The sequence below is a fragment of the Rattus norvegicus genome, chromosome 18 (genome assembly GCF_021556685.1).
Source record: "Rattus norvegicus strain SHRSP/BbbUtx chromosome 18, alternate assembly SHRSP_T2T, whole genome shotgun sequence".
Classification (NCBI taxonomy): domain Eukaryota; kingdom Metazoa; phylum Chordata; class Mammalia; order Rodentia; family Muridae; genus Rattus; species Rattus norvegicus.
In genome coordinates, this window is record NC_141551.1 from 66,130,890 (window position 1) to 66,154,135 (window position 23,246).

Sequence of the window (23,246 nt, forward strand, 5' to 3'; positions counted from 1 at the left end):
TTTGGCTAAGATCAAGTGTAAAAATACCTGTGGAATTTGTACACAGAAAGATGTATATGCATGGTTTCATTTGAGGGATGCAAGATTGTTTTAATATATATAAATCTGTAAATTCAGTTCAGGATATGTGCTGCAAAGTGTACTAAGTCTCAGATGTAGGACTCAAGAGGACACTGAGACAAAATGTTGGGGGTAGGAAATCTGTTAGAAGTGTTAGTTACTAAGGGTATGGGCAGACAACAGCATGGCGGGGCTCTGAGGAGAATTCAAGCCCCAGCCCCAAAGCTAGACAGCATGGAAGCTCTGTGAAGAGCAGTCAGGGCCTGGGCATCATGGAGAGACAGGTAGGCGTGGTGGGTATCCTGAAGGAAGGAGTCAGGCTCAGGCAGGATCAGAGTCCCTTCTAATAGCTCCCCAAGGAAGGGGTATGTTCCACAGCACAAGCCTGCAGTCGGGTTTTCTGATCCCCCCTCCACAGAAGGCAAGGTAGATTGTGTGGGATTCGGCATGGGTGGTCCCCAGTACTCAGTTTGATATAAATTCACTTCTGCTGGTGAGAAGTCAGGGCACTTGGAAGTTAAGTTAGGCAGAGATATACTGAGAATGCTCTCAGCAGGATGCCTGAAGGGGAAGGGGGAAGTAGGGGTGTCTGGGAAGTAGGGGTGTCTGGGAAGTAGGGGTGTCTGGGAAGTAGGGGTGTCTGGGAAGTAGGGGTGTCTGGGAAGTAGGGGTGTCTGGGAAGGGGCTGCTGCGGCAATACCTCAAACAGAAGCTCGTAAAGGTTAAGACGCTGAGACCATCTGAAGTAGAATATACACTAGAAATGAACTTACAAGGCACAACAGTGAATAGAAATATTGAAAATGAATTATTGTTGGAATTAAAGCCGTCATTAGCATATTATGTAGCAAACAGGATGCTCCTGGAAAGTGGCTAAAGGGACGTGAAGAAATCACCCAGAGGAGCCGAAGAGAAACAACAGGACGGAAGCCATGGCTCACCGCACAGAAGCTGTCATCTGGCAAGTCAGAATGCTAGCATGACTGTCCAACCTTTTGACACAGCACCATGACAATGTCATTTACAAATGCGATGGCCCACGTTCAAGCTGTTCTGGGACTCATGGGCCATGGGCTACATATTGGATTTGCCTAGAAAGGGCACTTTTTAAAGAACTAGCTCACACTCTGCAGAAAATGAATTGAACAATATGGAAAAGCCATCATATACCAGTAAGAAAAAGAAATTCACAATTGCAAATATTATTGTAAATATGAAGAGCCAAAGAAAACTCTTAAGAAAAAACTAAAATAAAAGGCAAAAGAGTAGAATGAAGCTCTCTGGAAAAGTTTTCTGTACAGTGAAAGTCATGCAGACTACCTGACCATAGCTGACTAGAATATATCATCAAAGGGGACAGCCAAAATTGTCTTGAATCATCTTAGGCCTCTAATGGCCAATTACCTTAATTTTTTTATCTAACAGTGTCATGACAAATACATTTTTCCTTTTTTTTTCTTTTTTTCTTTTTTTTTTTTTTTTTTTTTGGAGCTGAGGACCAAACCCAGGGCCTAAATCCCTGAGCTAAATCCCCAACCCCTACATTTTTCCTGATATAGCCCTACACTCAGAACACCTCTAATTCAATCCAAACGCTAACACTGCTGTGGTATCTAAAACCTCCAGATAACATGGGCTTCAGAGCCAACCAGCTTGAAGACCCTGTCAAGTAATTACTGAATACATTGATCTGTGCCTGTAAAGGTTCACGCAGCCACTTGCACCTGGAGCATGTCATTCGCGGTGACAACCCTTTTCCTGAACACTGTCCTCATGTGTCATCCACAAAACATCTTCAGAGAAGTCTGGTGTGCACGTTCGTGAGTGAATTGGCGGGCGTGCTCAAGGTGGGTGCATCTGTGCAAGGAGACCAGATGAGGGTGCCAGGTGACCTCCCCAACACTCCCTGGCTATTCCCAGAGGAGGGGTCTGTCCTTGAACCCACAGTTCATATTTCATGACCAGGCTGGAAGGTAGAAGGCTCCATCAAACATTCTGTCCCACCACCAGCATGGTGGTTAGACTCGGAAACGCCCCCATGGGCTGAAACATCTGAACACTCAGGCACCAGCTGGTGGCACTGTTTGGGGACGTTAAGGAGGCATGGCCTTGGTGCAGGGATTATGTCACTGGGAGCCGGCTTTCACAGTCCCTGGCCTCGCCACACTTGTGGTCCTTTGGCCTGTTTCCATGTGAAGATGTTATCTCTCAGCTTCCTGCCCCAGCCTGCAAGTCTCCCAACCATGTGGGGTGGCGTCACTCTGGACCGCATGTTAGTCAAGTGTCTCCCCGAGTATACCAAATGAAAAGTAAAACGCTGGGCTAGAGTGCTTCCTCGGCGTTCACAGCACTTGCTCTTGGAGCACACTGCTGTCTTTACCTCCAGCTCCAGAGGCTCTGGCAGCAGGATCTGAACCTCCACAGGCACCAGGCCTGCACGATACATACGCAGACATGGTGAAATACATTTAAACCAATACGACAACTGTTAAGTGACCAGACTGAAATACTCCTTACTTTAGGTATACCTGGCTCAGGAAGTGGCACTATTAGGAGGTGTGGCCTTGTTGGAGGAAGTGTGTCACTGTGGGTGTGGGCTTTAAGACTCTCATCCCAGATGCCTGGAAGTCACTCTTCTGTTTCCCTTGGGATCGAGATGTAGAACTCTCAGCTCTTCCCACATCATGCCTGCCTGGATGCTGCCATGCTCCCACCTTGACGCTAATGGACCGAACCTCTGAATCTCTAAGCCAGCCTCAATTAAATGTTGTCTTGTAAGAGTTGCCTTAGCTGCCGTGTCTGTTCACAGTAGGAAGACCCTAACCAAGGCACTCTTTTTACGAGTTAATGCTGTTATTAGTTTAAACAGTTGTTTGGTTCCCAACTTGGGATATCTTGGGCACAAATAATTTTAATCTCAAATGACTGGTCACATTAGCACATGCCTGCATTTTGGAGATGAAGACAGATAGGTAAAGGTCCTCTTCGGCTGCAATAGTGAGTTCTAGGCCAGCTGGAACTCCACAGACACTGCTAACAGACACACACATTTCAGTTTTAGTAGTTAAATTGTAACATGTCTGACCTGGAAGAAAGTATTTTTGAAGCTGCATTCATTCACACATGGGGACTTTATTTTTAACTCTAGTCTGTATTTACAAAAATTACAGCCACAAGATGACCTCTCTAAACTAGTGCTGAGGGATACTTCAGTATTCTAGAAATTTCCTTACAAAATGAGACATCCTCAATCATAAATCATACTTTGTCCAGAATAAAAGGATAGGTAAAATATTACAGGGCCACTTAGTAATGATTTCTGTTTCTGACATATCCTAGTCTCACGTCCAAATAAATATACAGGAGATAAAACACCGTCAGCCATTGCTTCTAGACACTGTAGACTGATTGCTTATGAAGACATGGACTTTATTAATAGTGCCAACAGTGTTTAGGCCCATCACCGTAACTACATTCCTGATGCCCATGTTTACCACGATAATTTCAAATAATGTTCCTTGCACCACTATCCTCTACAACAGCAGTTCTCAATACAGCGGTCCCCTGTCTATCAGAAACCACTGATATTTGTACTGTAATTTATTACAGTAGCAAAATTAGTTATGAAGTAGTAACAAAAATAATTGTATGGTTGGGGATCAGCACATGAGGAGCTGTATTAAACGACCACAGCACTAGGAAGGTTGAGAACCACTGCCTTACAGCATACAAACCCTCACCCATAATCCTTGCGGGCACAATGCGCATCCTTTGGTTATTTACTAATGCACTGCGGTACGTTCTCACTGGGAGAAATCAGTAATTATTATTTTAAAAACCAATGGTGAGGATGGAGGCCTGGGTTAAAAGTGTTTACAGCTTTACCAGAAGACTGGGGTTCAGATCCCAGCACCCACACTTGGTAGCTTACACATGAACCTCCAACTTCAAGGGATAACATGCCCCTTTCTGGTCTCCGTGGACTAACTGACTCTCTCTCTCTCTCTCTCCTCTCTCTCTCTCTCTCTCTCTCTCTCTCCCTCTCTCCTCTCCCCTCTCCCCTCTCCCCTCTCCCCTCTCCCCTCTCCCCTCTCCCCTTTCCCCTCTCCCCTCTCCCCTCTCCCCTTTCCCCTCTCTCCTCTCTCTCACACACACACAACCAAAAATCCCAAACAAAACCAAAGCCGGGCGAAGCCCATGCTCTCCCATGCATAAGGGTGCTGGGTGCTGTGATGAGCTCCTATTTTGCATGCAGGCCCAAATATCTGTCCAGAACGTATGGTAACAGCTGGAGAAATAATAGGACGATAGCTTTTTCTACATTACCACATGCTATGGATACCTTCCCTTTGTACTAGAATTTACTTCCTGCATCCACTTTTGCCTTATCTATAACATCTTACATCGGATTTCTACACCATTGAATATTACTGTTTAATTATGAAAAGATAATCTGGGAACGGCCACGCCCTGGCTTTCTCCTGAGTGCACTTACTTGTGCACAGAGGGGAACTCTGCCCCAGCTCTCTTCCATTCGGCCATCAGTTCTCTTTGGACCTCTTCTGGTAGCTCATAGAAAACCTGAGGATCAATGTCCGATGGGAAAGTAAGCTTTTCATCAGCAGAATCTTGCTCTCTGTTTTCTAGTCCCTGGTGAGAGGTGGTGGCAGTCTGCTTGTGGCTGTCTGCAGTGCGGTGTGTGGAGAAAAGCTGTTCACTCTGCAGATTTGGAAATGAATGAAAAACGGAAACAGCAGGGTTCGTATTGGAAAAGTGGAATCCCTGAGACTCTGTAGGGCCTTGACTCATACGTTCGTCCTTTAACTGATTATCTACATAATAGGAGCAGTCCTTTCCGCAGGATGGATGGGAGGAGCTACTGGTACTCAACCCCGACGTTCCCGGCTCACAGGGAGACACAGCCGATGCCTGCTTGCCAGTGAGCAGAGTATCTCTGGGACTTAAGCAGCCCGCCTGCGTCTGCTTTGTAGAAAAGAAAGACAATACTCCTCTCGAGGCATGTAACGGACAACTCAAACTTCCTTTCCCTTGAAGATTTTCTCTAGATTTTCCAGAAAGGATTTCTTCTTGAATATCTGCTGGAAGCTGCGTGAAGACTTCTTGGTCAACACCCTCTGGCAGGAACTGGAGTGGCAAGTCACTCGTGTCCTTTTCTTTAGGAAAGCAGGTGGCATCCGATGGAGACTCCCCCCTTCTCGTGCTTTCGATTCTTCTACTTGGGAGACAATCCCAGTTTGCTTCTTTCTCCTTGTAGGAGTCCTCCATGTGGATGTCCTTCACTTTCTACAACACAAGGAACAGCAGAGCTCAGAGTCCACATGCCTTGCACATCACTGCTGCAGGTGTCCTGCAACTAGTGTGTCTCACACACCCATAAACCTGCCCAACCCTTCGACCTCCCGTTACCAGTGCCAGGTACCCACAGAGATCAATCCAGCCCAGTGTCACACACCACTGAGTGGCTTATCATTCCATTCATACGTTCCTGGCTAACACAGAGTAGGAGACAAAATATGAATGAAGAAAGGAGGGGCTGGGGATTTAGCTCAGTGGTAGAGCGCTTACCTAGGAAGCGCAAGGCCCTGGGTTCGGTCCCCAGCTCCGAAAAAAAGAACCAAAAAAAAAAAAAAAAAAATACACCACAAAGCAAAAAGGGCTGACTTTCCAAAAATTACTTGTCTCAAGAGTAACATTTAACAGAAACAAAAAAGCACAATAAAAGTATATTATTTTTTAAACTATAATACTACATTTATATAAAACTTAGAAGCATTCTTAACCTGTTTACTCAATTTTTCTATAAAATTTTTCACTTGAATTTCCCTTCTAGTTTTATATACCATAAAACATTCAACTCCAGCTCAACAATTATTATAATACTATTATAATAGTATCCTAATCTTAATACAATGGTAATTAACTTCTAGATATGTTTATATTTATAAGCCAATCATAATATTTGTACAAACCTCCAGAAAATGTGTTAATGCTTCCAAAACAGAAGCACCACGATGGGTGTCTCTTTTAGTCTGTGTTTACATTTTCTTTTCGGACAACGATATATCTAAGGCCAGCAACCGTCCTGTGGCAGGAACTATGAACAACTAAATCATCTGAATAGCAGCACCTCAGGATCTCCGAACAGCACTACGTACAAATGCAGATGGTAGGTTTAGCACACCAGGGCAGTCGAGGGTACTTACAAAGCTCCGCTTGCCAGAGCAGGCAGTTGTTGACAGGGACGACGTTAGGAAGCAGTCCATAGGCCCTTTCTTAGCACTGTTCAGGGCTTTCAGGTTGCAGAAGCACACACTCAGAAGGGTCAGGTGAAAGGCCATCTTCACATTTACCATATTTCGGAAAAGTTTCATAAGGATCTCCATCAGGGGCGGCACTGCATCATAATTTCCTAAGTAAAATGTAGAAGGGTGTAATAAGCACGTGCATCTTAATAGTCAAAGCACAATTTTATTTACAAATCTAAGTTGGGATCACCACACATTTTGATATTATTTACTAAATGTATTTTACATAATTAGTTTTGTACCCTCTGAATTTGGGAAATATTTTTAACTAAGTATTTACGAGTTGATTGAGTAAATGAGAATTTACTTTTATTATCTATTAAAAAGTTTTCCTAATGTTGATTCCTGGTAAAATAAAACTAAGTTTTGAAGACTACATGAAAATAATGTGCCATGTTTCTAACTCAAAGTTTGCTTTTTGAAGAGTTCAATATACTATTTATCTTCTTAGAGAACTGGCCCATACCTGTCCCTAACTTCTGAATGACGTGAGATGGGATTGGGCACTGGCGACTCTCTCGATTACAGTGTTTGTCAGAGTATCGACGGATGACTAATCTTATTGTATGGGGCTTCCTTCCATCATGGCATACTCTAAAAATATAAATGGGAAAAACAATAACAAAAGAAATTAACATGATTTTAAGATGATGGAATACTTATTTATTGAAGTGTCGGATCTTGTAACTATAGCGACTATATGCACCATAGAAAATGAGATAATAAAGTGATAAATGTTCAAAAATATCCCAATAAGCATCCCAAAGTCAACACAGAGAAGCCCTGACAGCCATATGCCTTCTACTAGAGGACTAACAGCCAGAACATGTCAGGAACTCAAACGGCCAGGCATCAGGAAACAACCCCATTCACCAAGAACATAAAAATAATTTTCATCGCCTTAGCGATCAGGGGAAAGTAACTTAAAACAGTTTGCCATTTCACCTGAGCTCACCTCACTCAGTGGCCACGTGAGATGAATGGTAGTGAGTGCTGGGAAGAATGTGTAGAAAGGAGACTCCCCACTCACTTCTGCTGAGAACACCAGCTGGAGTAGCCATGGAAAGCAGTGTGGAGGTTCCTCAGAAAGCTAAAATCAAGGCTACCACATGACCCAGATACAGCATTCCTGGGCACACACCCAAAGGCCCTTCAGTGGGCTTTAACATACAGTATTAAGCAAGGTCTCACACTCTCAGAAAGAAACCACATGTTCTTTCATATGCAGAATCTGGTCAATAATATATAGACACACATACATGTACGTGTGTGTGTGTGTGTGTGTGTGTGTGTGTGTGTGTACATATGAGGGGTACAGTATAACATGGAGAAAAGAGGACAAAAAGCTTAGCTATCAGGGGACAAGGAAAGACTGAATGCAGGCAATGGCCATGAGCAATGGAGGAGCACATAGGGCTGTCTTCCTAACTCTGATCTGTCCACAGACTCTCGGCTTGGGTACTACACAGTATTATAGGAAGGACCTAGGAAGACAATGTGCATGTTCTCTCTTACTTAGGATCCATCGCCTCAACACTTAATGTTGGAGTCTCTAACTTGGAGTAATCGTGGAATCCAGCCGAGGAGAAAAGGAGCGTGCACTGGGTCCCTGTAGGCAGGAGAGAAGAACCCAGGCCTATGAAAGGAGAGGGGAGCAGAGGCAGGGGCAGGGGCAGGGGAGAGTTAATTAGAGAGGGAGATGAGAGGGTAGAGTGCAGATAAGCCAAGGAGGGAGAGAACACTAAAGATGTCAAAAAAGCCATACAGAACCCTACTATTTCATACGGGTTCTACAATGGGCATCATGTTCCCCACAAGTCCATGGACTTATCAAACAAAAGGTCCAGTGTCAGATGTGGGGTCTGGGGTGGGGTAGGGGCAGAAGACACTACAAGATAACACATGCAACTGTCATTGTTCTTAGCTGCATGCCCTGACTTGAGATGTACTAAAGACACCACACACTGGTCACAGGGCTTGCAGAAATCAAGCTGGAACTAAGCTTGAAGCTCCCACATCCCCCTCCTCTGACTGGCTGTCGCAGTGCTACACAGGACGCCAGGAAAGAAAGTTATCAGGAGCCCCACCCAACTCTAAGTCTTGTGAACTACCATAATGACAAGCTGTGCTGGCTGTTTTCGGTTGACAACTTGACTACGTCTGGAATTAACTAAAACCCAATGGCTGGGTCACCTGTGAGGTTTTTTTTCTTTCTGATCAACTGAAGTGGGAAGACATTTTTAAACTCTTAATCCAGTCCTTTGTGGTGGGAGAATCCACCTTTAATCTGGACCACACCAGCTGGCAGCCTGTATAAGGCCATGGAAGGAGGAGACCTGCTCTCTCTGCCTGCTTGTTCTCACTGCCACTAGCAAGTCCATTCCTTCACCAGCATGAGATACATATATAACTGGGTTTAATGTCTGCCGAACAGAAGAACTCCGGGCCTGGTGTTAAAAGACTAGCCAAAACCCTTGGCTGGAGAGGTCACAGGCCCTAGAGGGGCACCCACCTCACAGGCGCTACAGGAGCACCGACCTCACAGGCCCTAGAGGAGAGGAGCACCTACCTCACAGGCCCTAGAGGAGCACCCACCTCACAGGCCCTAGAAGAGAGGAGCACCCACCTCACAGGCCCTAGAGGAGCACCTACCTCACAGGCCCTAGAGGAGAGGAGCACCCACCTCACAGAACCTAGAGGAGAGGAGCACTGACCTCACAGGCCCTAGAGGAGAGGAGCACCTACCTCACAGACCCTAGAGGAGAGGAGCACCTACCTCACAGGCCCTAGAAGAGAGGAGCACCCACCTCACAGGCCCTAGAGGAGAGGAGCACCTACCTCACAGAACCTAGAGGAGCACCTACCTCACAGACCCTAGAGGAGAGGAGCACCTACCTCACAGGCCCTAGAGGAGCACCTACCTCACAGGCCCTAGAGGAGAGGAGCACTGACCTCACAGGCCCTAGAAGAGAGGAGCACCCACCTCACAGGCCCTAGAGGAGCACCTACCTCACAGGCCCTAGAGGAGCACCTACCTCACAGACCCTAGAGGAGAGGAGCACCCACCTCACAGGCCCTAGAGGAGCACCTACCTCACAGGCCCTAGAGGAGCACCTACCTCACAGACCCTAGAGGAGCACCTACCTCACAGTCCCTAGAGGAGTACCTACCTCACAGTCCCTAGAGGAGAGGAGCACCTACCTCACAGACCCTAGAGGAGCACTTACCTCACAGACCCTAGAGGAGCACCTACCTCACAGACCCTAGAGGAGCACCCACCTCACAGGCCCTAGAGGAGCACCTACCTCATAGGCCCTGGAGCACCGACCTCTACCGTCTCACTCAACAGGAGTACCATGTACTTGCCTTCTAAATACTTATCCTGATACCCATGGATGACTCTGCCCTCATCTACATCACACAAGCTTCATTTGTAGCAGATGGAGATAAATACAGAGAATCACAAAAGGACAAAGTTCAGAGCCTAGCAGTGCCCATGGAGTGGCCAACCCCAAATAATAGGACACCTACAATACAACCCCACACCCAAGGCTTGGTGCACAGTGAGGAAGAGGGAGACGGAGACAATGAAAGCCAGAGGACTGCTACAAAACTATGTCTTCTGGACCTGACAGGGATGATGTACCCATGAGCTAACAACAGTTATGGCTGCCATGCAAGACCACAGGAGTCAATATCAGCACGGATGGCAGCAGGCACTGCACAGCTCCACACGAAGCTGGGAGCTACAGGCAACAGATGGCTACTGAGGGAGGAGGCAGCAGTACAGGACAGGAACTGAGAGGTATGGCGGGAGGACATGGGAAGAGTTGGTGGGGGCGGGGGGAGGGGAGATAGCTCTAATAAAAAAAATGCAGAAAGACATTTTTCTATTTACCTAAAATTACATATCTATGTAAATTTTGTAACATATTATATATATATATATAAGTAATACACATAAACTACACATAGATATATATGTATCTATATATATATTTATATATGGTTTAAAGAAGTTACAGCACTTGGAGTAATAATGCTTTCCCCAAGAGCCATGGACAATTGAACAAAGCTCCCAGTAGCATGCGAGTGAAAGCTCCCGCCATGTTGTAGGGCAGGGTAGACCAGAACTCTGCCAACAGTACGGGCTACTGCATTGCCCGAGACTGATTCCTAGAACTTTAAAGTGAGGGCCTGTTCATGAAGACAGCATGCACTCTGGTCACAGGACGTGGGAGTGAGAGTTGGAACTGACCCAGAAGCCTCATCCCTGAGGAATGGCACAGAAATCTATCAGAAACGACAGTGCAACTTGGCAAAGAAAAGCATCACTATGTCATCCTCCGCAGCTGAAGCCTACAAACCGAAAGCAGTGACTACACTCGCCACGCTTCAACAGTGGTGGAGGGTGGCGCTTGTACTTTGGCGGTAACTGTCAAACCAGCCTTCGGACTTGAGGCTGCTCAAACTGGTGCCTAGAGGCTGGTGCCTAGAAGAAAACAGCTTATCTTTCTCTCCTGTCTGTAGGATTCATCAATAAATTCTCTAGAAAAAATGTATGTCAGACATACAGACACACAGATATGCGAAATTATTTTCATGCCAATCACTTGAATTCTATTAACCTCAGCTGCAGACACAAGTCTACGGCACGGCACGGCACGGCACAGGGCACGGCACGGCACGGCACGCTGGCGGCAGAGACGTGGACGGACGACTCTGGCCTCTCAGAGGGGAGAGGGCCTGCTCTCTTCTGGACTGAGTCTCCAGATGGAGAACTTAAGGGATACAGCACATACTTCTCTGGTATTCCATGTACAGGACCATTCTCCACAGCCACTGACTCAGGGTATGCGTGAGCCGAAGCAAAGTGGACGACCCAGCTTCAGCAGCAGAGTCCCCAGAGGAGAGCGATCCATGTCGCTGGAGCTGAGTCGTGCTCTGCCTCAGAGCAGGCGGCCCACAGTGAAGTGTACAGCGCTGCTCCAGACTGACAGCAGATCTCTGCAACAACCATCGGCCGTCTCACGTGTGACAGCCAGCCATCCTTGGAGAACTCAGAAGCACACATGCTCTAAACCAATTTAGGACACTTCCACCGAGATGAAGTGATGGGATGGACGTTAATACTTCCTTATGGGAAACGAGAAGTGCACACTTGAAAGATAACAAGGACACCAGGAAAGCGCCTTTTGCTCGCTTTATGTTACATTTTTTGTATACTAGATCCCAGTTGACACATCATTGTTAACTGTGCTCAGAGCCCCTTGTCCGCACTCCCACACTGTATGTACACCTATCTAGCCATGCCTTCCTTTGACTCCACTGTCTTTTCTGAGTCTGAGAAAGGGAGCCGGGCTTCTCCTGCTGTCTGCAGCCCTGCTCCTCAGCACCTTTCTACTCTGAGCCACCATCCTGCCTGCTCCTACAAAAGGACTGGGAGAACTGTGGCAGACGGACTCTTCCCTTTTAACTTTTAACTGAAAAGCAAGTCGTAATGTCAGAGCAGAGACTGGGCACCAGCTACAGGGAAGATTTAAAAATTCCTTCTCACCTAAGGGTGAGAAATCTAGGGATATTATTAGAAACACTGAAGAACCTTCAGGTAACTACTGGGGCTTAAGAGCAACACAACCACTGTTCCTTGAATGACAACTAATGGAAGGCGGCAAATTTAATTAAGAGCACACAGTAAGAGAAATCTAACGACAAATGATCGATCTTGAATAGCACTACCTCCTTCAGTTAAACTGTAAAAGCCAACACAGCACATGAGGGGGTTCTGCATGCAGCCTAAATATAAAGATGATGGGGGAAGGTGAAACGCACCTGTTTAAAAGGCTGGAAAGTAATTCTTCAATCTTAGTTTTAGCTTCCACTTCTGAGGAACACTTTTTAAATGTATCTTCTTCACTAAAGGACTACCAAAAAAATAAGGGTTAATGTAAAATCAAACACAGTGGCCGTGCCAAACAGATGTTCAACATTCTTCACTACCTATCTTTATGCGTTGGTAACACCAGGTTCACTTTTGCACTAATTCCTGGTGTGTGCAATTATCTTGTGCACAGTACTGTGTGTGCAGTTATCTTGTGTGCAGTACTGTGTGAAACTATTGTGTGCACAGTACTGTGTGTGCAGTTATCTTGTGTGTGCAGTACTGTGTGTGCAGTTATCTTGTGTGTGCAGTACTGTGTGAGGTTATTGTGTGTGCAATTGTGTGTGCCGTTACTGTGTGTCCTGTTATTGTGCACCAAGAGTCATACAATTTTGAAGCACAGGGACCACCTCTAATTACTCTATGGGACTACAGCAAGGTTTCCATGGCCCTAGAGCCTTAATCTGAGTTTACGCTTGGACAAGTTATTTAACCTTTTTATAGTGCAGCTTTAAAGAGGGAAAGAGGAAGGACAGGAGCAGGAAGGGAGGTCTGAACAAACAGCACTGCCTATCTAAGAGGTTATGGTGAAATTCACTGCAGTGGGTCTGTGGAGCAATTTCTGAGGCCTAGCACGTGCCAAACAACTGGGTAGTTATTCCCTCCCCACTGTCCAAATCTCTGGATTAGTCTAAAGGTGAGGATGTTTTAAAAGGTTAAAAAGTGTTCTTCATATGTTTGTGTGTTAAGGCAGTAGTAACAAAAAGTAGGTAATTAGATTTAAAACTACCAGCAGGCAAGTTTCAATTTCAGAGTACTGGCTCCTCTCACAGCAGTCAGCTTCTCCCGGGAAAGGGTCACACACAGCCGCAAAGCACAGCAGAGTAGTGGATCCGAGAGCCAGACACCTTTAGCTGAGGTAGCATAACCACCACCTGGTAAGGTTAACGCCAAGCCCACATACCTGTGGTGGCCCTGAGGGTGTTACAGGCGACTTGTCCTCTCCAAAGCTGAGCTTCCGGATGCGCTGAGCAACAGAAATTCCCAATTCCTTTTCTAAGGTTTTGATTGGAAAGGTCTGGAGATCATGCACACTATTGATTCCCAGGACTTCAAGACGCTTGGCGGTTTTATAGCCGATACCTAAACAACAGAAATGCACAGTGTTGCGAAGGCTTTGCGTCTCAAAGCCAAGCTACTCTCAACTCTCAACATCAAAGATGTCTCCACCATACGGCTCCAGGGCACCACTCAAAGCCTTGTGTGGAAAAGCACTTGCACGTCTATCTGCACACAGATTCGTACACAAAACATTTCAGGTTTTTGGCTTTCTCCAAACCCAAGTGTGCGCTTCTAGGAATTAACTGCATAGTTTAAAGAAACTACAACAAGGCCAGTATTTGTCTGCAAATGCATTTGTCTTACCAGGCATTTCCTTTATGTGGTTCAAACTGTGAATGAGATGCTGACAACTCTCAGGTAATAAGACTGTCTGTTGATTTGGTTTAAAAACACCAGACACTAACTTTGCCAATAGTTTATTAGGCGCTACGCCAGCGCAGCCTGTGAGCCCCAGCTGGTTATGCATGGCTTCCCGCATCTCTGCTGCAATCTGCGATCCAACCGCAAGTCTCACATGCGTGCTGCTGTGCAGGTTTACAGCTGTAACGACAAAGGTATCACCTCACAAACATGCACTTTCTCTCTCACCAAAAGGGTTCAAAGAGCCCAGGGATCTGTCCATGCTCACTCCTCCCCGACACTCCTCCCCCACACTCCTCCCTGACACTCCTCCCTGGCACTCCTCCCCAACACTCCTCCCCCACACTCCTCCCCCACACTCCTCCCGACACTCCTCCCCCACACTCCTCCCCCACACTCCTCCCCGACACTCCTCCCCCACACTCCTCCCCGACACTCCTCCCCACACTCCTCCCCGACACTCCTCCCCCACACTCCTCCCCCACACTCCTCCCCACACTCCTCTCCCACACTCCTCTCCCACACTCCTCCCCCACACTCCTCCCCCACACTCCTCCCCACACTCCTCCCCCACACTCCTCCCCCACACTCCTCCCCGACACTTCTCCCCCACACTCCTCCCCCACACTCCTCCCTGACACTCCCCACTACTCTTCTAACTGCTTCCTTAGTTTGTCCTGAGTCATTACAAACTAACCAGATGCTGAGGGTCCGTGACGAGAAATGCATGCTGAGAGTGCTTACTCACTAGCAGACTGTGAAAATGCAGTTCCTGGCAGTTCTAGCTGACATGCATAAGACCTTCATTCACCTTTACTAATAAAGAAACAGAAGGAAGCCTATATACTAGGAAAACATAGCTTTAGAATGAAGTCTGGATGTTGTGCACCCCATGAACGCCCTGCTGCAAATAATGACTGGGCCCCAGGTTATGAAATCTGCTCACGATACTACAGGGAGGGGAGAAAGAAACACGTTTTCTTTGGTGTGGGTAACAGAGTTGTATGATCCATCCTAGGATTCATGCTGGAAGGACGTGGAGATGAAGTGTCTGTCACAGGACTTACTCCCCAGTAGCTCATCAATCGGCCTAGCTGACAGCACATGCACAGTCCACAGAGGCAAGATAAAATACCTGTGCCCGAATGGCAACTGGCTTGTCTATAACAGACAAGAGCGTCCACACACAGGATTCTGCCTGTTTACGTACTTATTCAAAGAAATTGTGCTTAAACCTATGTGGAGCAGGCACTTGGAAGGCAGAGGCAAGCTGATCGCAGAGTTTAAAGCTATCCTGGCCAACAGCGAAGTTCCGGGCCAGCCAGGCCACATAGTAAGACTGGTTTCAATTAATAACTTACATAAAAGAAGAATAAGTAATAAGAAACTAGGCAGTCTTCATTTGAAATATGAAACCGAGCTCTCTGTCCACTGATGTTTTCTAAACAGTAAGTCTGCATCTGCTTTAAAAGCTGAACAAAGATGGATCTGTAATCTTTCTGGCTTTCACCCTCGGGGCTGACAAAAGGGCACAAGAACAAACCACACAGGAGAGGCTTCATGTCTCTAGACGTGGAGGTTCGGGCCCATCGTCTGTGTCGACGATATAGGAGACTCTAAACGGGCATAAGAGGAGGGGCATGCTGAGATGCAGGCCCGACTACGCCAGGCCTCTCTTACAGAAGAAGCTAGACCTCTACATGGCTGCATTCTCTAGCAGCCCTGGGAGTCTAGACGCCTAATTACATACTCCTGGGCACTAATTACAATTTATTTACACATGTGAATATTCCAGCAAAAACATCTGTCTTCCGCACTTTCTTCATATGGGGAGATAAACCATGTCGCTTTTGCTAATTGTTGCTAATGGTCATTTGAACTGATTAACCTGAAGCCTGGGGAAGTCACCAGCAAAGAGCAGATTGGCCTGTGACTAAAGGCCTGGACAGGATGTAGCCAGGATCCAACAAGGGAATCTCTGTCCTCAGAGGAACAGAAGGGATCAACAACACACTTAGCCTACCTCAAAATTCAGAATTAAAAATGACAAAGAAAAAAGTAGGAAGTCAATGTCTGTAAATTAAGAACAGCCTACAGAGACAGAGCTCTTAAAAACAAGGAGCAGGAAGAATAATAAGAAAACTGCCTCAGAGAGACGGAAGCCACACCCCAAGGGGCACGTCCCTCCACACCACTCAACTCTTCTGAATACCTGATGTGACTGGCACGACTTCATTTTGGCCATCTTAGATACTGGCTAACGTGGTTACACATCTGTCAGAGAGCTCACTTACAGTCACCGAGGGCACACGGAGGGAGAACTCACACTGGTTATTGTAAACATGGCCGGACACGGTCACTGACGGAACCTCGTCACTCGGAAGCTGCTGCAGTCTTTTCTCAACCATTTCTGTCAGATCCACAAAATTTTCATCAAATCCAAGCCTCTCCACAGCTGGACTAAATTCCTCCAACAATTCTAATTGAAATAACATTGGAACACAGATATAATTTACAGCTAGAACAGATTTCACTGTTTAATGATTAAGATATCAAATACAGCATATAAAATATGTGCATATCACATGTATAATACCATATGCATCACGGCTTCACACCTTTTAATTTTTTACTTACATTTTTATTTCATATGTATGGGCGTTTTGTTGACGTTGGGTCTATGTATTGTGTGTGTGTGCCTGGTACCTACAGAGGCCAGAGAGGGCCCTGGATCCCTAGGACTAGAGTTACCGATGGTTGTGAGCCTCCATGTGGATGTGCAAGCTGAGCCCAGGGCCTCTGGAAGAGCAGCCAGTGCTCTTAACCACTGAGCCGTCTCTCCAGCCCAGCTCCGCACGGAATATTGGATAATGTCCTAGCTAACAGATTTTGGAGTAGAGGCAATATTCAAAGAAAAAGACCCCAAAAGTAATAATTCCCAGGTAATGACTCACAGTAATAAATCTAACTCAACCTTCTTCCACATCCATAATGTTTTTTATCTGTAGTATACTTTAAAAAAAAATACAAGAGTCCATGCTTAAGAGGTAGTTAAAATCTTGACACGGATGTCAAGGAATAAATGGTAATCTCCTTAGAAACACATAACCAATTAATAATATTTTAGCAATATTTTCCATGAGCACTTACAAAAGAGAGATCAAACCCGTATTTAAACTAATCTGGAACCTGCATTAAGTGAGGTATCCTGATGAAACACTGCCTGAGTCCACTCCACTCCACGGGGACGGAGTGGCTGAAGGCGCACAACTTCAGGAACTCAAACACCTCACATCAGCCAAGACTTAGGCATTAAAAAGTTCACAAAACCAAGACTCAGAAGGAATTCAAAAGACTCTCAATTCTGAAATCAGACTTAATACTAATCACCAGCTACAGCTACGAAACCATCTTGTCTGACCCTGAATCTTCTGACTGGACAGGGAGAAGGACAATAGCTCCTGGGCAGTCACATACCAAATGAAAATTTATAAAAACTAGACAGCAGCAAAGACACTAATGTTGACCTTTAGTATGCATGTGCATGCTTGTGCGCGCACACACACACACATACACACATACACACATACACACACACATACACATACACACACACATACACATACACACACATATACACACACAAACACACACATACACACACACATACACACACATACACACACATATACACACACAAACACACACACACACACATACACACACATACACACACATACACATACACATACACACACACATACACACACATACACACACATACACACACACATACACACACACATACACACATACACACACACATACACACACATACACATACACACACATACACACACACATATACACACACAAACACACACACACATACACACACATACACACACATACACAGACACATACACACACATACACACACACATACACACACACATACACACATACACACACATACACACACATACACACATACACACACATAACACATACACACACACATACACATAACACATACACATACACACACATACACACACATAACACATACACACACACATAACACATACACACACATACACACATACACACACACACATACCACACACACACATACACACATACGCACACACATACACACACATACACACATACACACACATAACACATACACACACACATACACATAACACATACACATACACACACATACACACACATAACACATACACACACACATACACATAACACATACACACACATACACACACACATATACCACACACACACATACACACATACACACACACATACACACACATACACACATACACACACATAACACATACACATGCACACACACACACACACACACACACACACACCCCACATGCACAAAAGAAAGTTCTTTGCAGTATCTCTTTTCAGCCCATATTTTAAACCTCCCCTTACTTTTCCTGTGACATAAATCGTACTCATGACGGAATTTCAGTTGCCCTCAGCTACTCACTTTCTCATCACAGCCATAACAGTGAAAGAGGCCTACTTATATAATTAAAAATTTGTATTAAATGTATTTATCTGGGAGTAGATGAAGCCACTTTCTTATTTAGTTAAAAAAATGTATTAATTTATTTTTTGGTGGAGAAAGGGGGCCCACGCTGCAACATTTGTGGATATCAGAGGACGACCGTTCAAAGTAGTTCTTTCCTTCTACCGAGTGGGTGCCGGGGATGAACCCCAGTTGTCAGGTTTTAACACCAAGAGCATCTATCCACTGAGCCATCTGCCAACTCCTTAATAATTTTTGAAGTGGGCAAGGCCCAAATAATTTTTTTTAAGTGTTAGGCAAAAAGAACTGCGCATATGGCACTCTGTTACAAATATTTGTACAGTGAGTAGTCAACCTACATAAACATGCAAAGTGTACAGCAGCCAGCTTGTACCTGTGACCTTATAGGACATCTCCCGGTAGCGGCTCAAGTCTTCTCCATTCACCAGGACGAGCTGAGGACACTTTTCTTTTGCATCTCTGACATTCATAAGCTTCTTCACTCCAAGTTTCCTGGCTTCATAGTTGCAAGTAACCACCAAGTATTTCTGTTGCACACCTAAAAAAAAAAATTAAGAATCATCAGAGGAAATTATGCAGAACTGAACATTTTAGAATACCGCTTCGCAGCTCCGCACTGTGACAGCGTAGGCGGGAACCCACGGTTTGCCGCTGTGGTTGTTTGCAGCAATGAGGCTCAAACCCACAGCCTTGAGCATGCTGGCCAAGAGCTTCACGACTACTGGTGCAGAGCTCTTGGGCCTTTGCTACACGCCCGCCTCCCTTTCGCAGTGGCCTTGAACTCACGGCTGGCCTCCCAGCTTCCCACGTCTGCCTCCCTTTTGCAAGTGCTGGGGTTACAGGAGTTTTACCACCTTGCCCAACTTCAAGCGGGCTTTGACAAGAGCGAAAAAGATAACTGAGTTAAGAGGAACCACCCCGATTAAAACTCTAAGAAACACCAGGTTTTCCAGCAATTTCCCACTTACAGATTATAAAATAATTTACAGAATAAAGTAAAATACAGAAGAAACAAAGTATATTAAGTAAGAAAACACAAAATAATTGCAGCAGAAATTACACAGAAGAATGTGGACAGTTACCAGTACCCAAAGGGAAGCTGTGTCTCTCAAATCTAAATTATGCTTAAGTCAATATACTCTTTGGAGTTTTCAGTGATTAAACACACATTTAATCCTTCTAAGATTCTTTTCAGACAATTCAAAGCCCAATTAATTTATATTGTCGTGTACTATTCTTGGGTATGTTCACCAAACAATAACCTGATGGAAATAACAACAAAAACAACAACAAAAGAAAACAATTAAATGCTGGTTGATGTTATAAAAACATTCATCTTCCGAGCAAACTGCCAGTGAACATAAGCAATGTTCTAAGAGCCAAGCCACAGAAATCATGAGAGATCTCCTGCCAATAAGCACCCTAGGCATAACAATTAGTAGTGCTACCGCGAGGAATTATGTGGGGCTTTTTAAAATTGGCAACATTATGATCATCTATAGAACACATTTAAAATTGCTAAGCGCATGTGCTTTTCTCTTTTTACACAAGTTGATTATTTCATGACTCTCTTAAGTCATATTCATCTGCAATACATAGAATGAAAATATGAAAAACACCTAAACCCATTCTTTTTGCATATTTTTAAACCTAATGTCCTAAGACAGAACGTTAGTTTTGCAGGTACATTTTTTTTTCAATATCTGAGAGGCCCTGAGTCAATGGTAGCTATCCATGACTCTGTGAGCCATACACGAAACGGCCAGACTGGCAAACTCCTTAGCTAAAAGGGCTTCCCACAGTATGCCCTGGCCTGACCTGTTTGCACACTCACATCTCTCTTCATGATAACCACTTATATCTACTCCTTAACCACAAAATACCTTTTAGTACGAAGTAACTACTGGGCATCTTGTGCTAACTGGAAATTCTTTCAGAGGGAAAGAACTGATGGCCTAATTTAAATCCTTGGCCTCTTAGAAAAGCTTCAAGCTTTAGTCTCACCCTGGAGAACTAAAACCTAGGCATCCCATTGTCCTTCGTGGAATCACAGGCTGGACGCTATGACACTGCAATGAGTACTAGAAGAAAAGGAAGGAAACAAGGAAGCTAAAGACTGTCCTTTATGCTAATAGTAAAGATCCTCTCTGTGTGCATGAAAGAAAACCCACTTTCCTTGCTTAAGGCTGAGCCTTCAGAAGTAAGCTACTACGACTATTAAGAGCCCATTCTGCTTTCTGTGCGTGTGTTACCTATGCTAATATCAGCTTTATTAAGGTGGAAACATTTGGTGCATTTACCCCTGGCTGCAAAGCAAATATGACCGTCAATGAAGTACCTAAAAACGGACTCCAGGAATTGCCTCAAAATGGTTAATAAATCATAGTTGAAGCTAATGTTATCGCCACTCAACAAAGATAGCATCGATGTGGATTACCTAAAGGTTTGTCCTTTAATTCTGGATTGGAGATCATCTCTACTTGGGCATAAAAACAATCCAGGTCCACATGTACTATGACTCTGGACGAAGCGATTCGTGATGGTGCCCCTTGATCGCAAACCGCTGCACGATACACAAAGGAAAACAAGCATATTCAGGCTGCTAATCATCAAAGAGCAACTAGCACATCCTTCAAACGTTTTACCTAGAAAAGAACGTATAGTGGATTTGACATTTCCCTCCCCCCTTGGATTTATGAAGTAGCCAATCCCCACTTTTAATAAGCTCTACGGTACCTACAAATCAAAAAGACATGAAACACCATCAACAAAAAGGTCTTCAGTCCTGCTCAATTAACTTAATTGACTATAAGTTCTCCAGCTACTTTTTCTTCTGACTAGTTAATTTAAGGGGGAACTCTTGATCGATAACGGATGGCACAAAACCCAGTACTATTTTAGGGTCTTGAGAAGCTTTTAAACAGTAGAGGCAAAGAAACTGTAGCAATGTTATTTTCAACCAACTTGAGAACTACTCAAAGTGGCCTGTTCCTACATTTAAAAACAAAACAAAACAAAACAACCCAACCTGTGGGTTCCAAGACACTAAATTAAGTCCCCACAAGAGTTAATATTTCCTGTTTTAAAGTCCCCAGTGCCTACAACAGTGTCTGAGGTGCAACAGAAATCGAATAATTTAAGCACTGAATTAAAAAACTGAGTATCTAATTTTAAAAACCGGGGTCAGGGCTGCACCTGAATGAAGCCATCAGGCCAGTGAGTAAACAGTAGTTTATGAGTCCAACAGGAAGCAACAGGGACAGTTTCCTTCCTTAGTTACAAAGCAGGCTAAATGAAACCCTGGGCTAGGAAAAGCACATTTGTGGGGAAACTGAGAAAATCTGAGCATATAGTGTCTTCCAGTAAACGAGGATTGGTTGTGTACAGACTTTAATATATGTACCAAGGAGATGTAAAATGCTGATATAAAAGAAACCTGTCTGCCACAACTTTTCTGTTAACCGGAGGTGGGATGTGTCAGGGAATGGGTACCCAGCGCTGATTCTGGCGCCACAAGGCTGGTCCACAGGCTGGGGTGGAAGTGGGTCACGTAGGGAATCCAGCCTGCTTGCTAGGTTCAGGCCATCCTTTCCAACACAGGCAGAGGCCAGGTTTCTAGGCATAAATGGGTGACAAAAATCCTCCTATTCTCTGATTTGGGGCCGCCGGAAGCAGCAGGGGTCCCCACGGGAGGTCAGAGAAGGCCTGCCCGCCCTGGAGACAAGTGCACCCCACCGGTGTGCGCAGGAATGCAGCCATCACCCCAGTCTTCAGCAGCCAACGCAGTGCCCGCACTCTCCAGGCCCGAGCGGGACCAGAAGGCCGCGACCCAACGACCGCCCCGGGCACCCGCCCTTCACATCCTTCCTCCCTTCCCGCCATCACCCCGGAGGGCGCGCACCCCGCGAGCCGCCCGCAGCCCCCGAGTCCGAGGGCTCCATGGCACGAGAAAAGTCTTCTTCCTCCGCAGGGCCGCCTTCCTCCTCCGGCTCCACCCCCATCTTCCCTTCGGGCCAACCGCAGCGCAGCTGCTGCACGGTCTCCTAGGAAACCACGGCCCAGCCTCCAGCCTCGCGCCTGCGCACTGAAGCAAAACAGCCTGAGTGGCAGTGGCGGGGAGAATAGGGAAGGACCTGATTGTGGTCGGTAGGTGGAGTAGGAAGAACCCGAATGCTCCTCTTTCTCTCTTTAATCTTTTTTTTTTAAACGTGTATATGAGAGCTTATGCTGTGTGAGGGCAAGTGCCGGCAAAAGCCAGAAAAGAGCGTTGGATCCCCAGGAACTGAAGTTAACTGGAATTAACTGGGGTTTGTGAGCCCCGGGTGGCTTCTGGGAACTGCTCTTGAGTTCCACGAAGAGCAACAAGCATTCTCACCCCTGAGACATCTCTTCAACCCCATTCCTTCCTTTTATTTATTCAGTTTTCCCTGAGGGCTCCAGTGTTCGGCTCATGTAAAAAATAATAATAATAATAATAATAATAATAATAATAATAATAATAACGTTTTAAATATATTCTCTTTCCGATGATTATTAACAAAACCGCTAATCCCTAAACCTGAGTGATTTGTTTTGATGGGATTGGGGAAAGGGTATAGATTGTATTAAGATCAAGATGCCCACGTAAAAGACGTGATTAGCAAAGATGTTGAGGTTTGTTGAGGTCTGTTTGTTTTATTTAGAGAGACTGTGTTGCATTGAACCCCTGAGTGGTTTGTAAAAAAAATAATAATAATAGTGCTTTGACACACTAGCTTTGGGTCATAAAATCACCATTTCAGACTGGTTTTGCTGACATTATGACTCCGAGTATGTTATGTAACCGCTCTGAACCTGTACTGTAAAGACAAAACAGCATTCACTTAATTACATAAATGGAGAAGAAATAACGTAGTTTAGTATTTTG

General features: G+C 45.2%; 2 protein-coding genes across 23 annotated transcripts in view; one reads left to right on the forward strand and one right to left on the reverse strand.

Moving 5' to 3' along the window:
- The window catches only part of Stard6 (StAR-related lipid transfer domain containing 6), a 29,988-nt gene extending 22,855 nt beyond the window's left edge, over nt 1-7,133 (forward strand). For 2 of the 4 annotated variants that reach the window (XR_015642152.1, XR_015642153.1), the window contains 2 exons: nt 4,708-4,818; nt 4,904-6,762. Coding sequence is in view for 2 of the 4 variants with exons in the window: in XM_087592351.1 (XP_087448477.1) it covers nt 4,708-4,717 (10 nt within the window). In the remaining 2 variants the exon portion in view is untranslated. Of the gene's footprint in view, nt 1-4,707 lie in introns of all 4 variants that reach the window. The other 2 variants (XM_087592351.1, XM_087592354.1) reach the window with 1 other exon arrangement.
- Nucleotides 848-22,375, reverse strand: Poli (DNA polymerase iota). Of its 19 annotated transcripts, none has more exons than XM_087592338.1 (11): nt 22,242-22,345; nt 20,778-20,903; nt 18,714-18,878; nt 16,076-16,159; nt 13,693-13,929; nt 13,232-13,410; nt 12,219-12,310; nt 6,853-6,980; nt 6,285-6,490; nt 4,556-5,364; nt 848-3,093 (listed from the first exon to the last, which is right to left on the reverse strand). In XM_087592338.1, exons 1-11 carry the CDS (start codon nt 22,339-22,341, stop codon nt 2,922-2,924), a joined length of 2,298 nt encoding a protein of 765 aa, XP_087448464.1. In that variant the 5' UTR covers nt 22,342-22,345; the 3' UTR covers nt 848-2,921.
- Nucleotides 22,376-23,246: the final 871 nt, after the last annotated feature.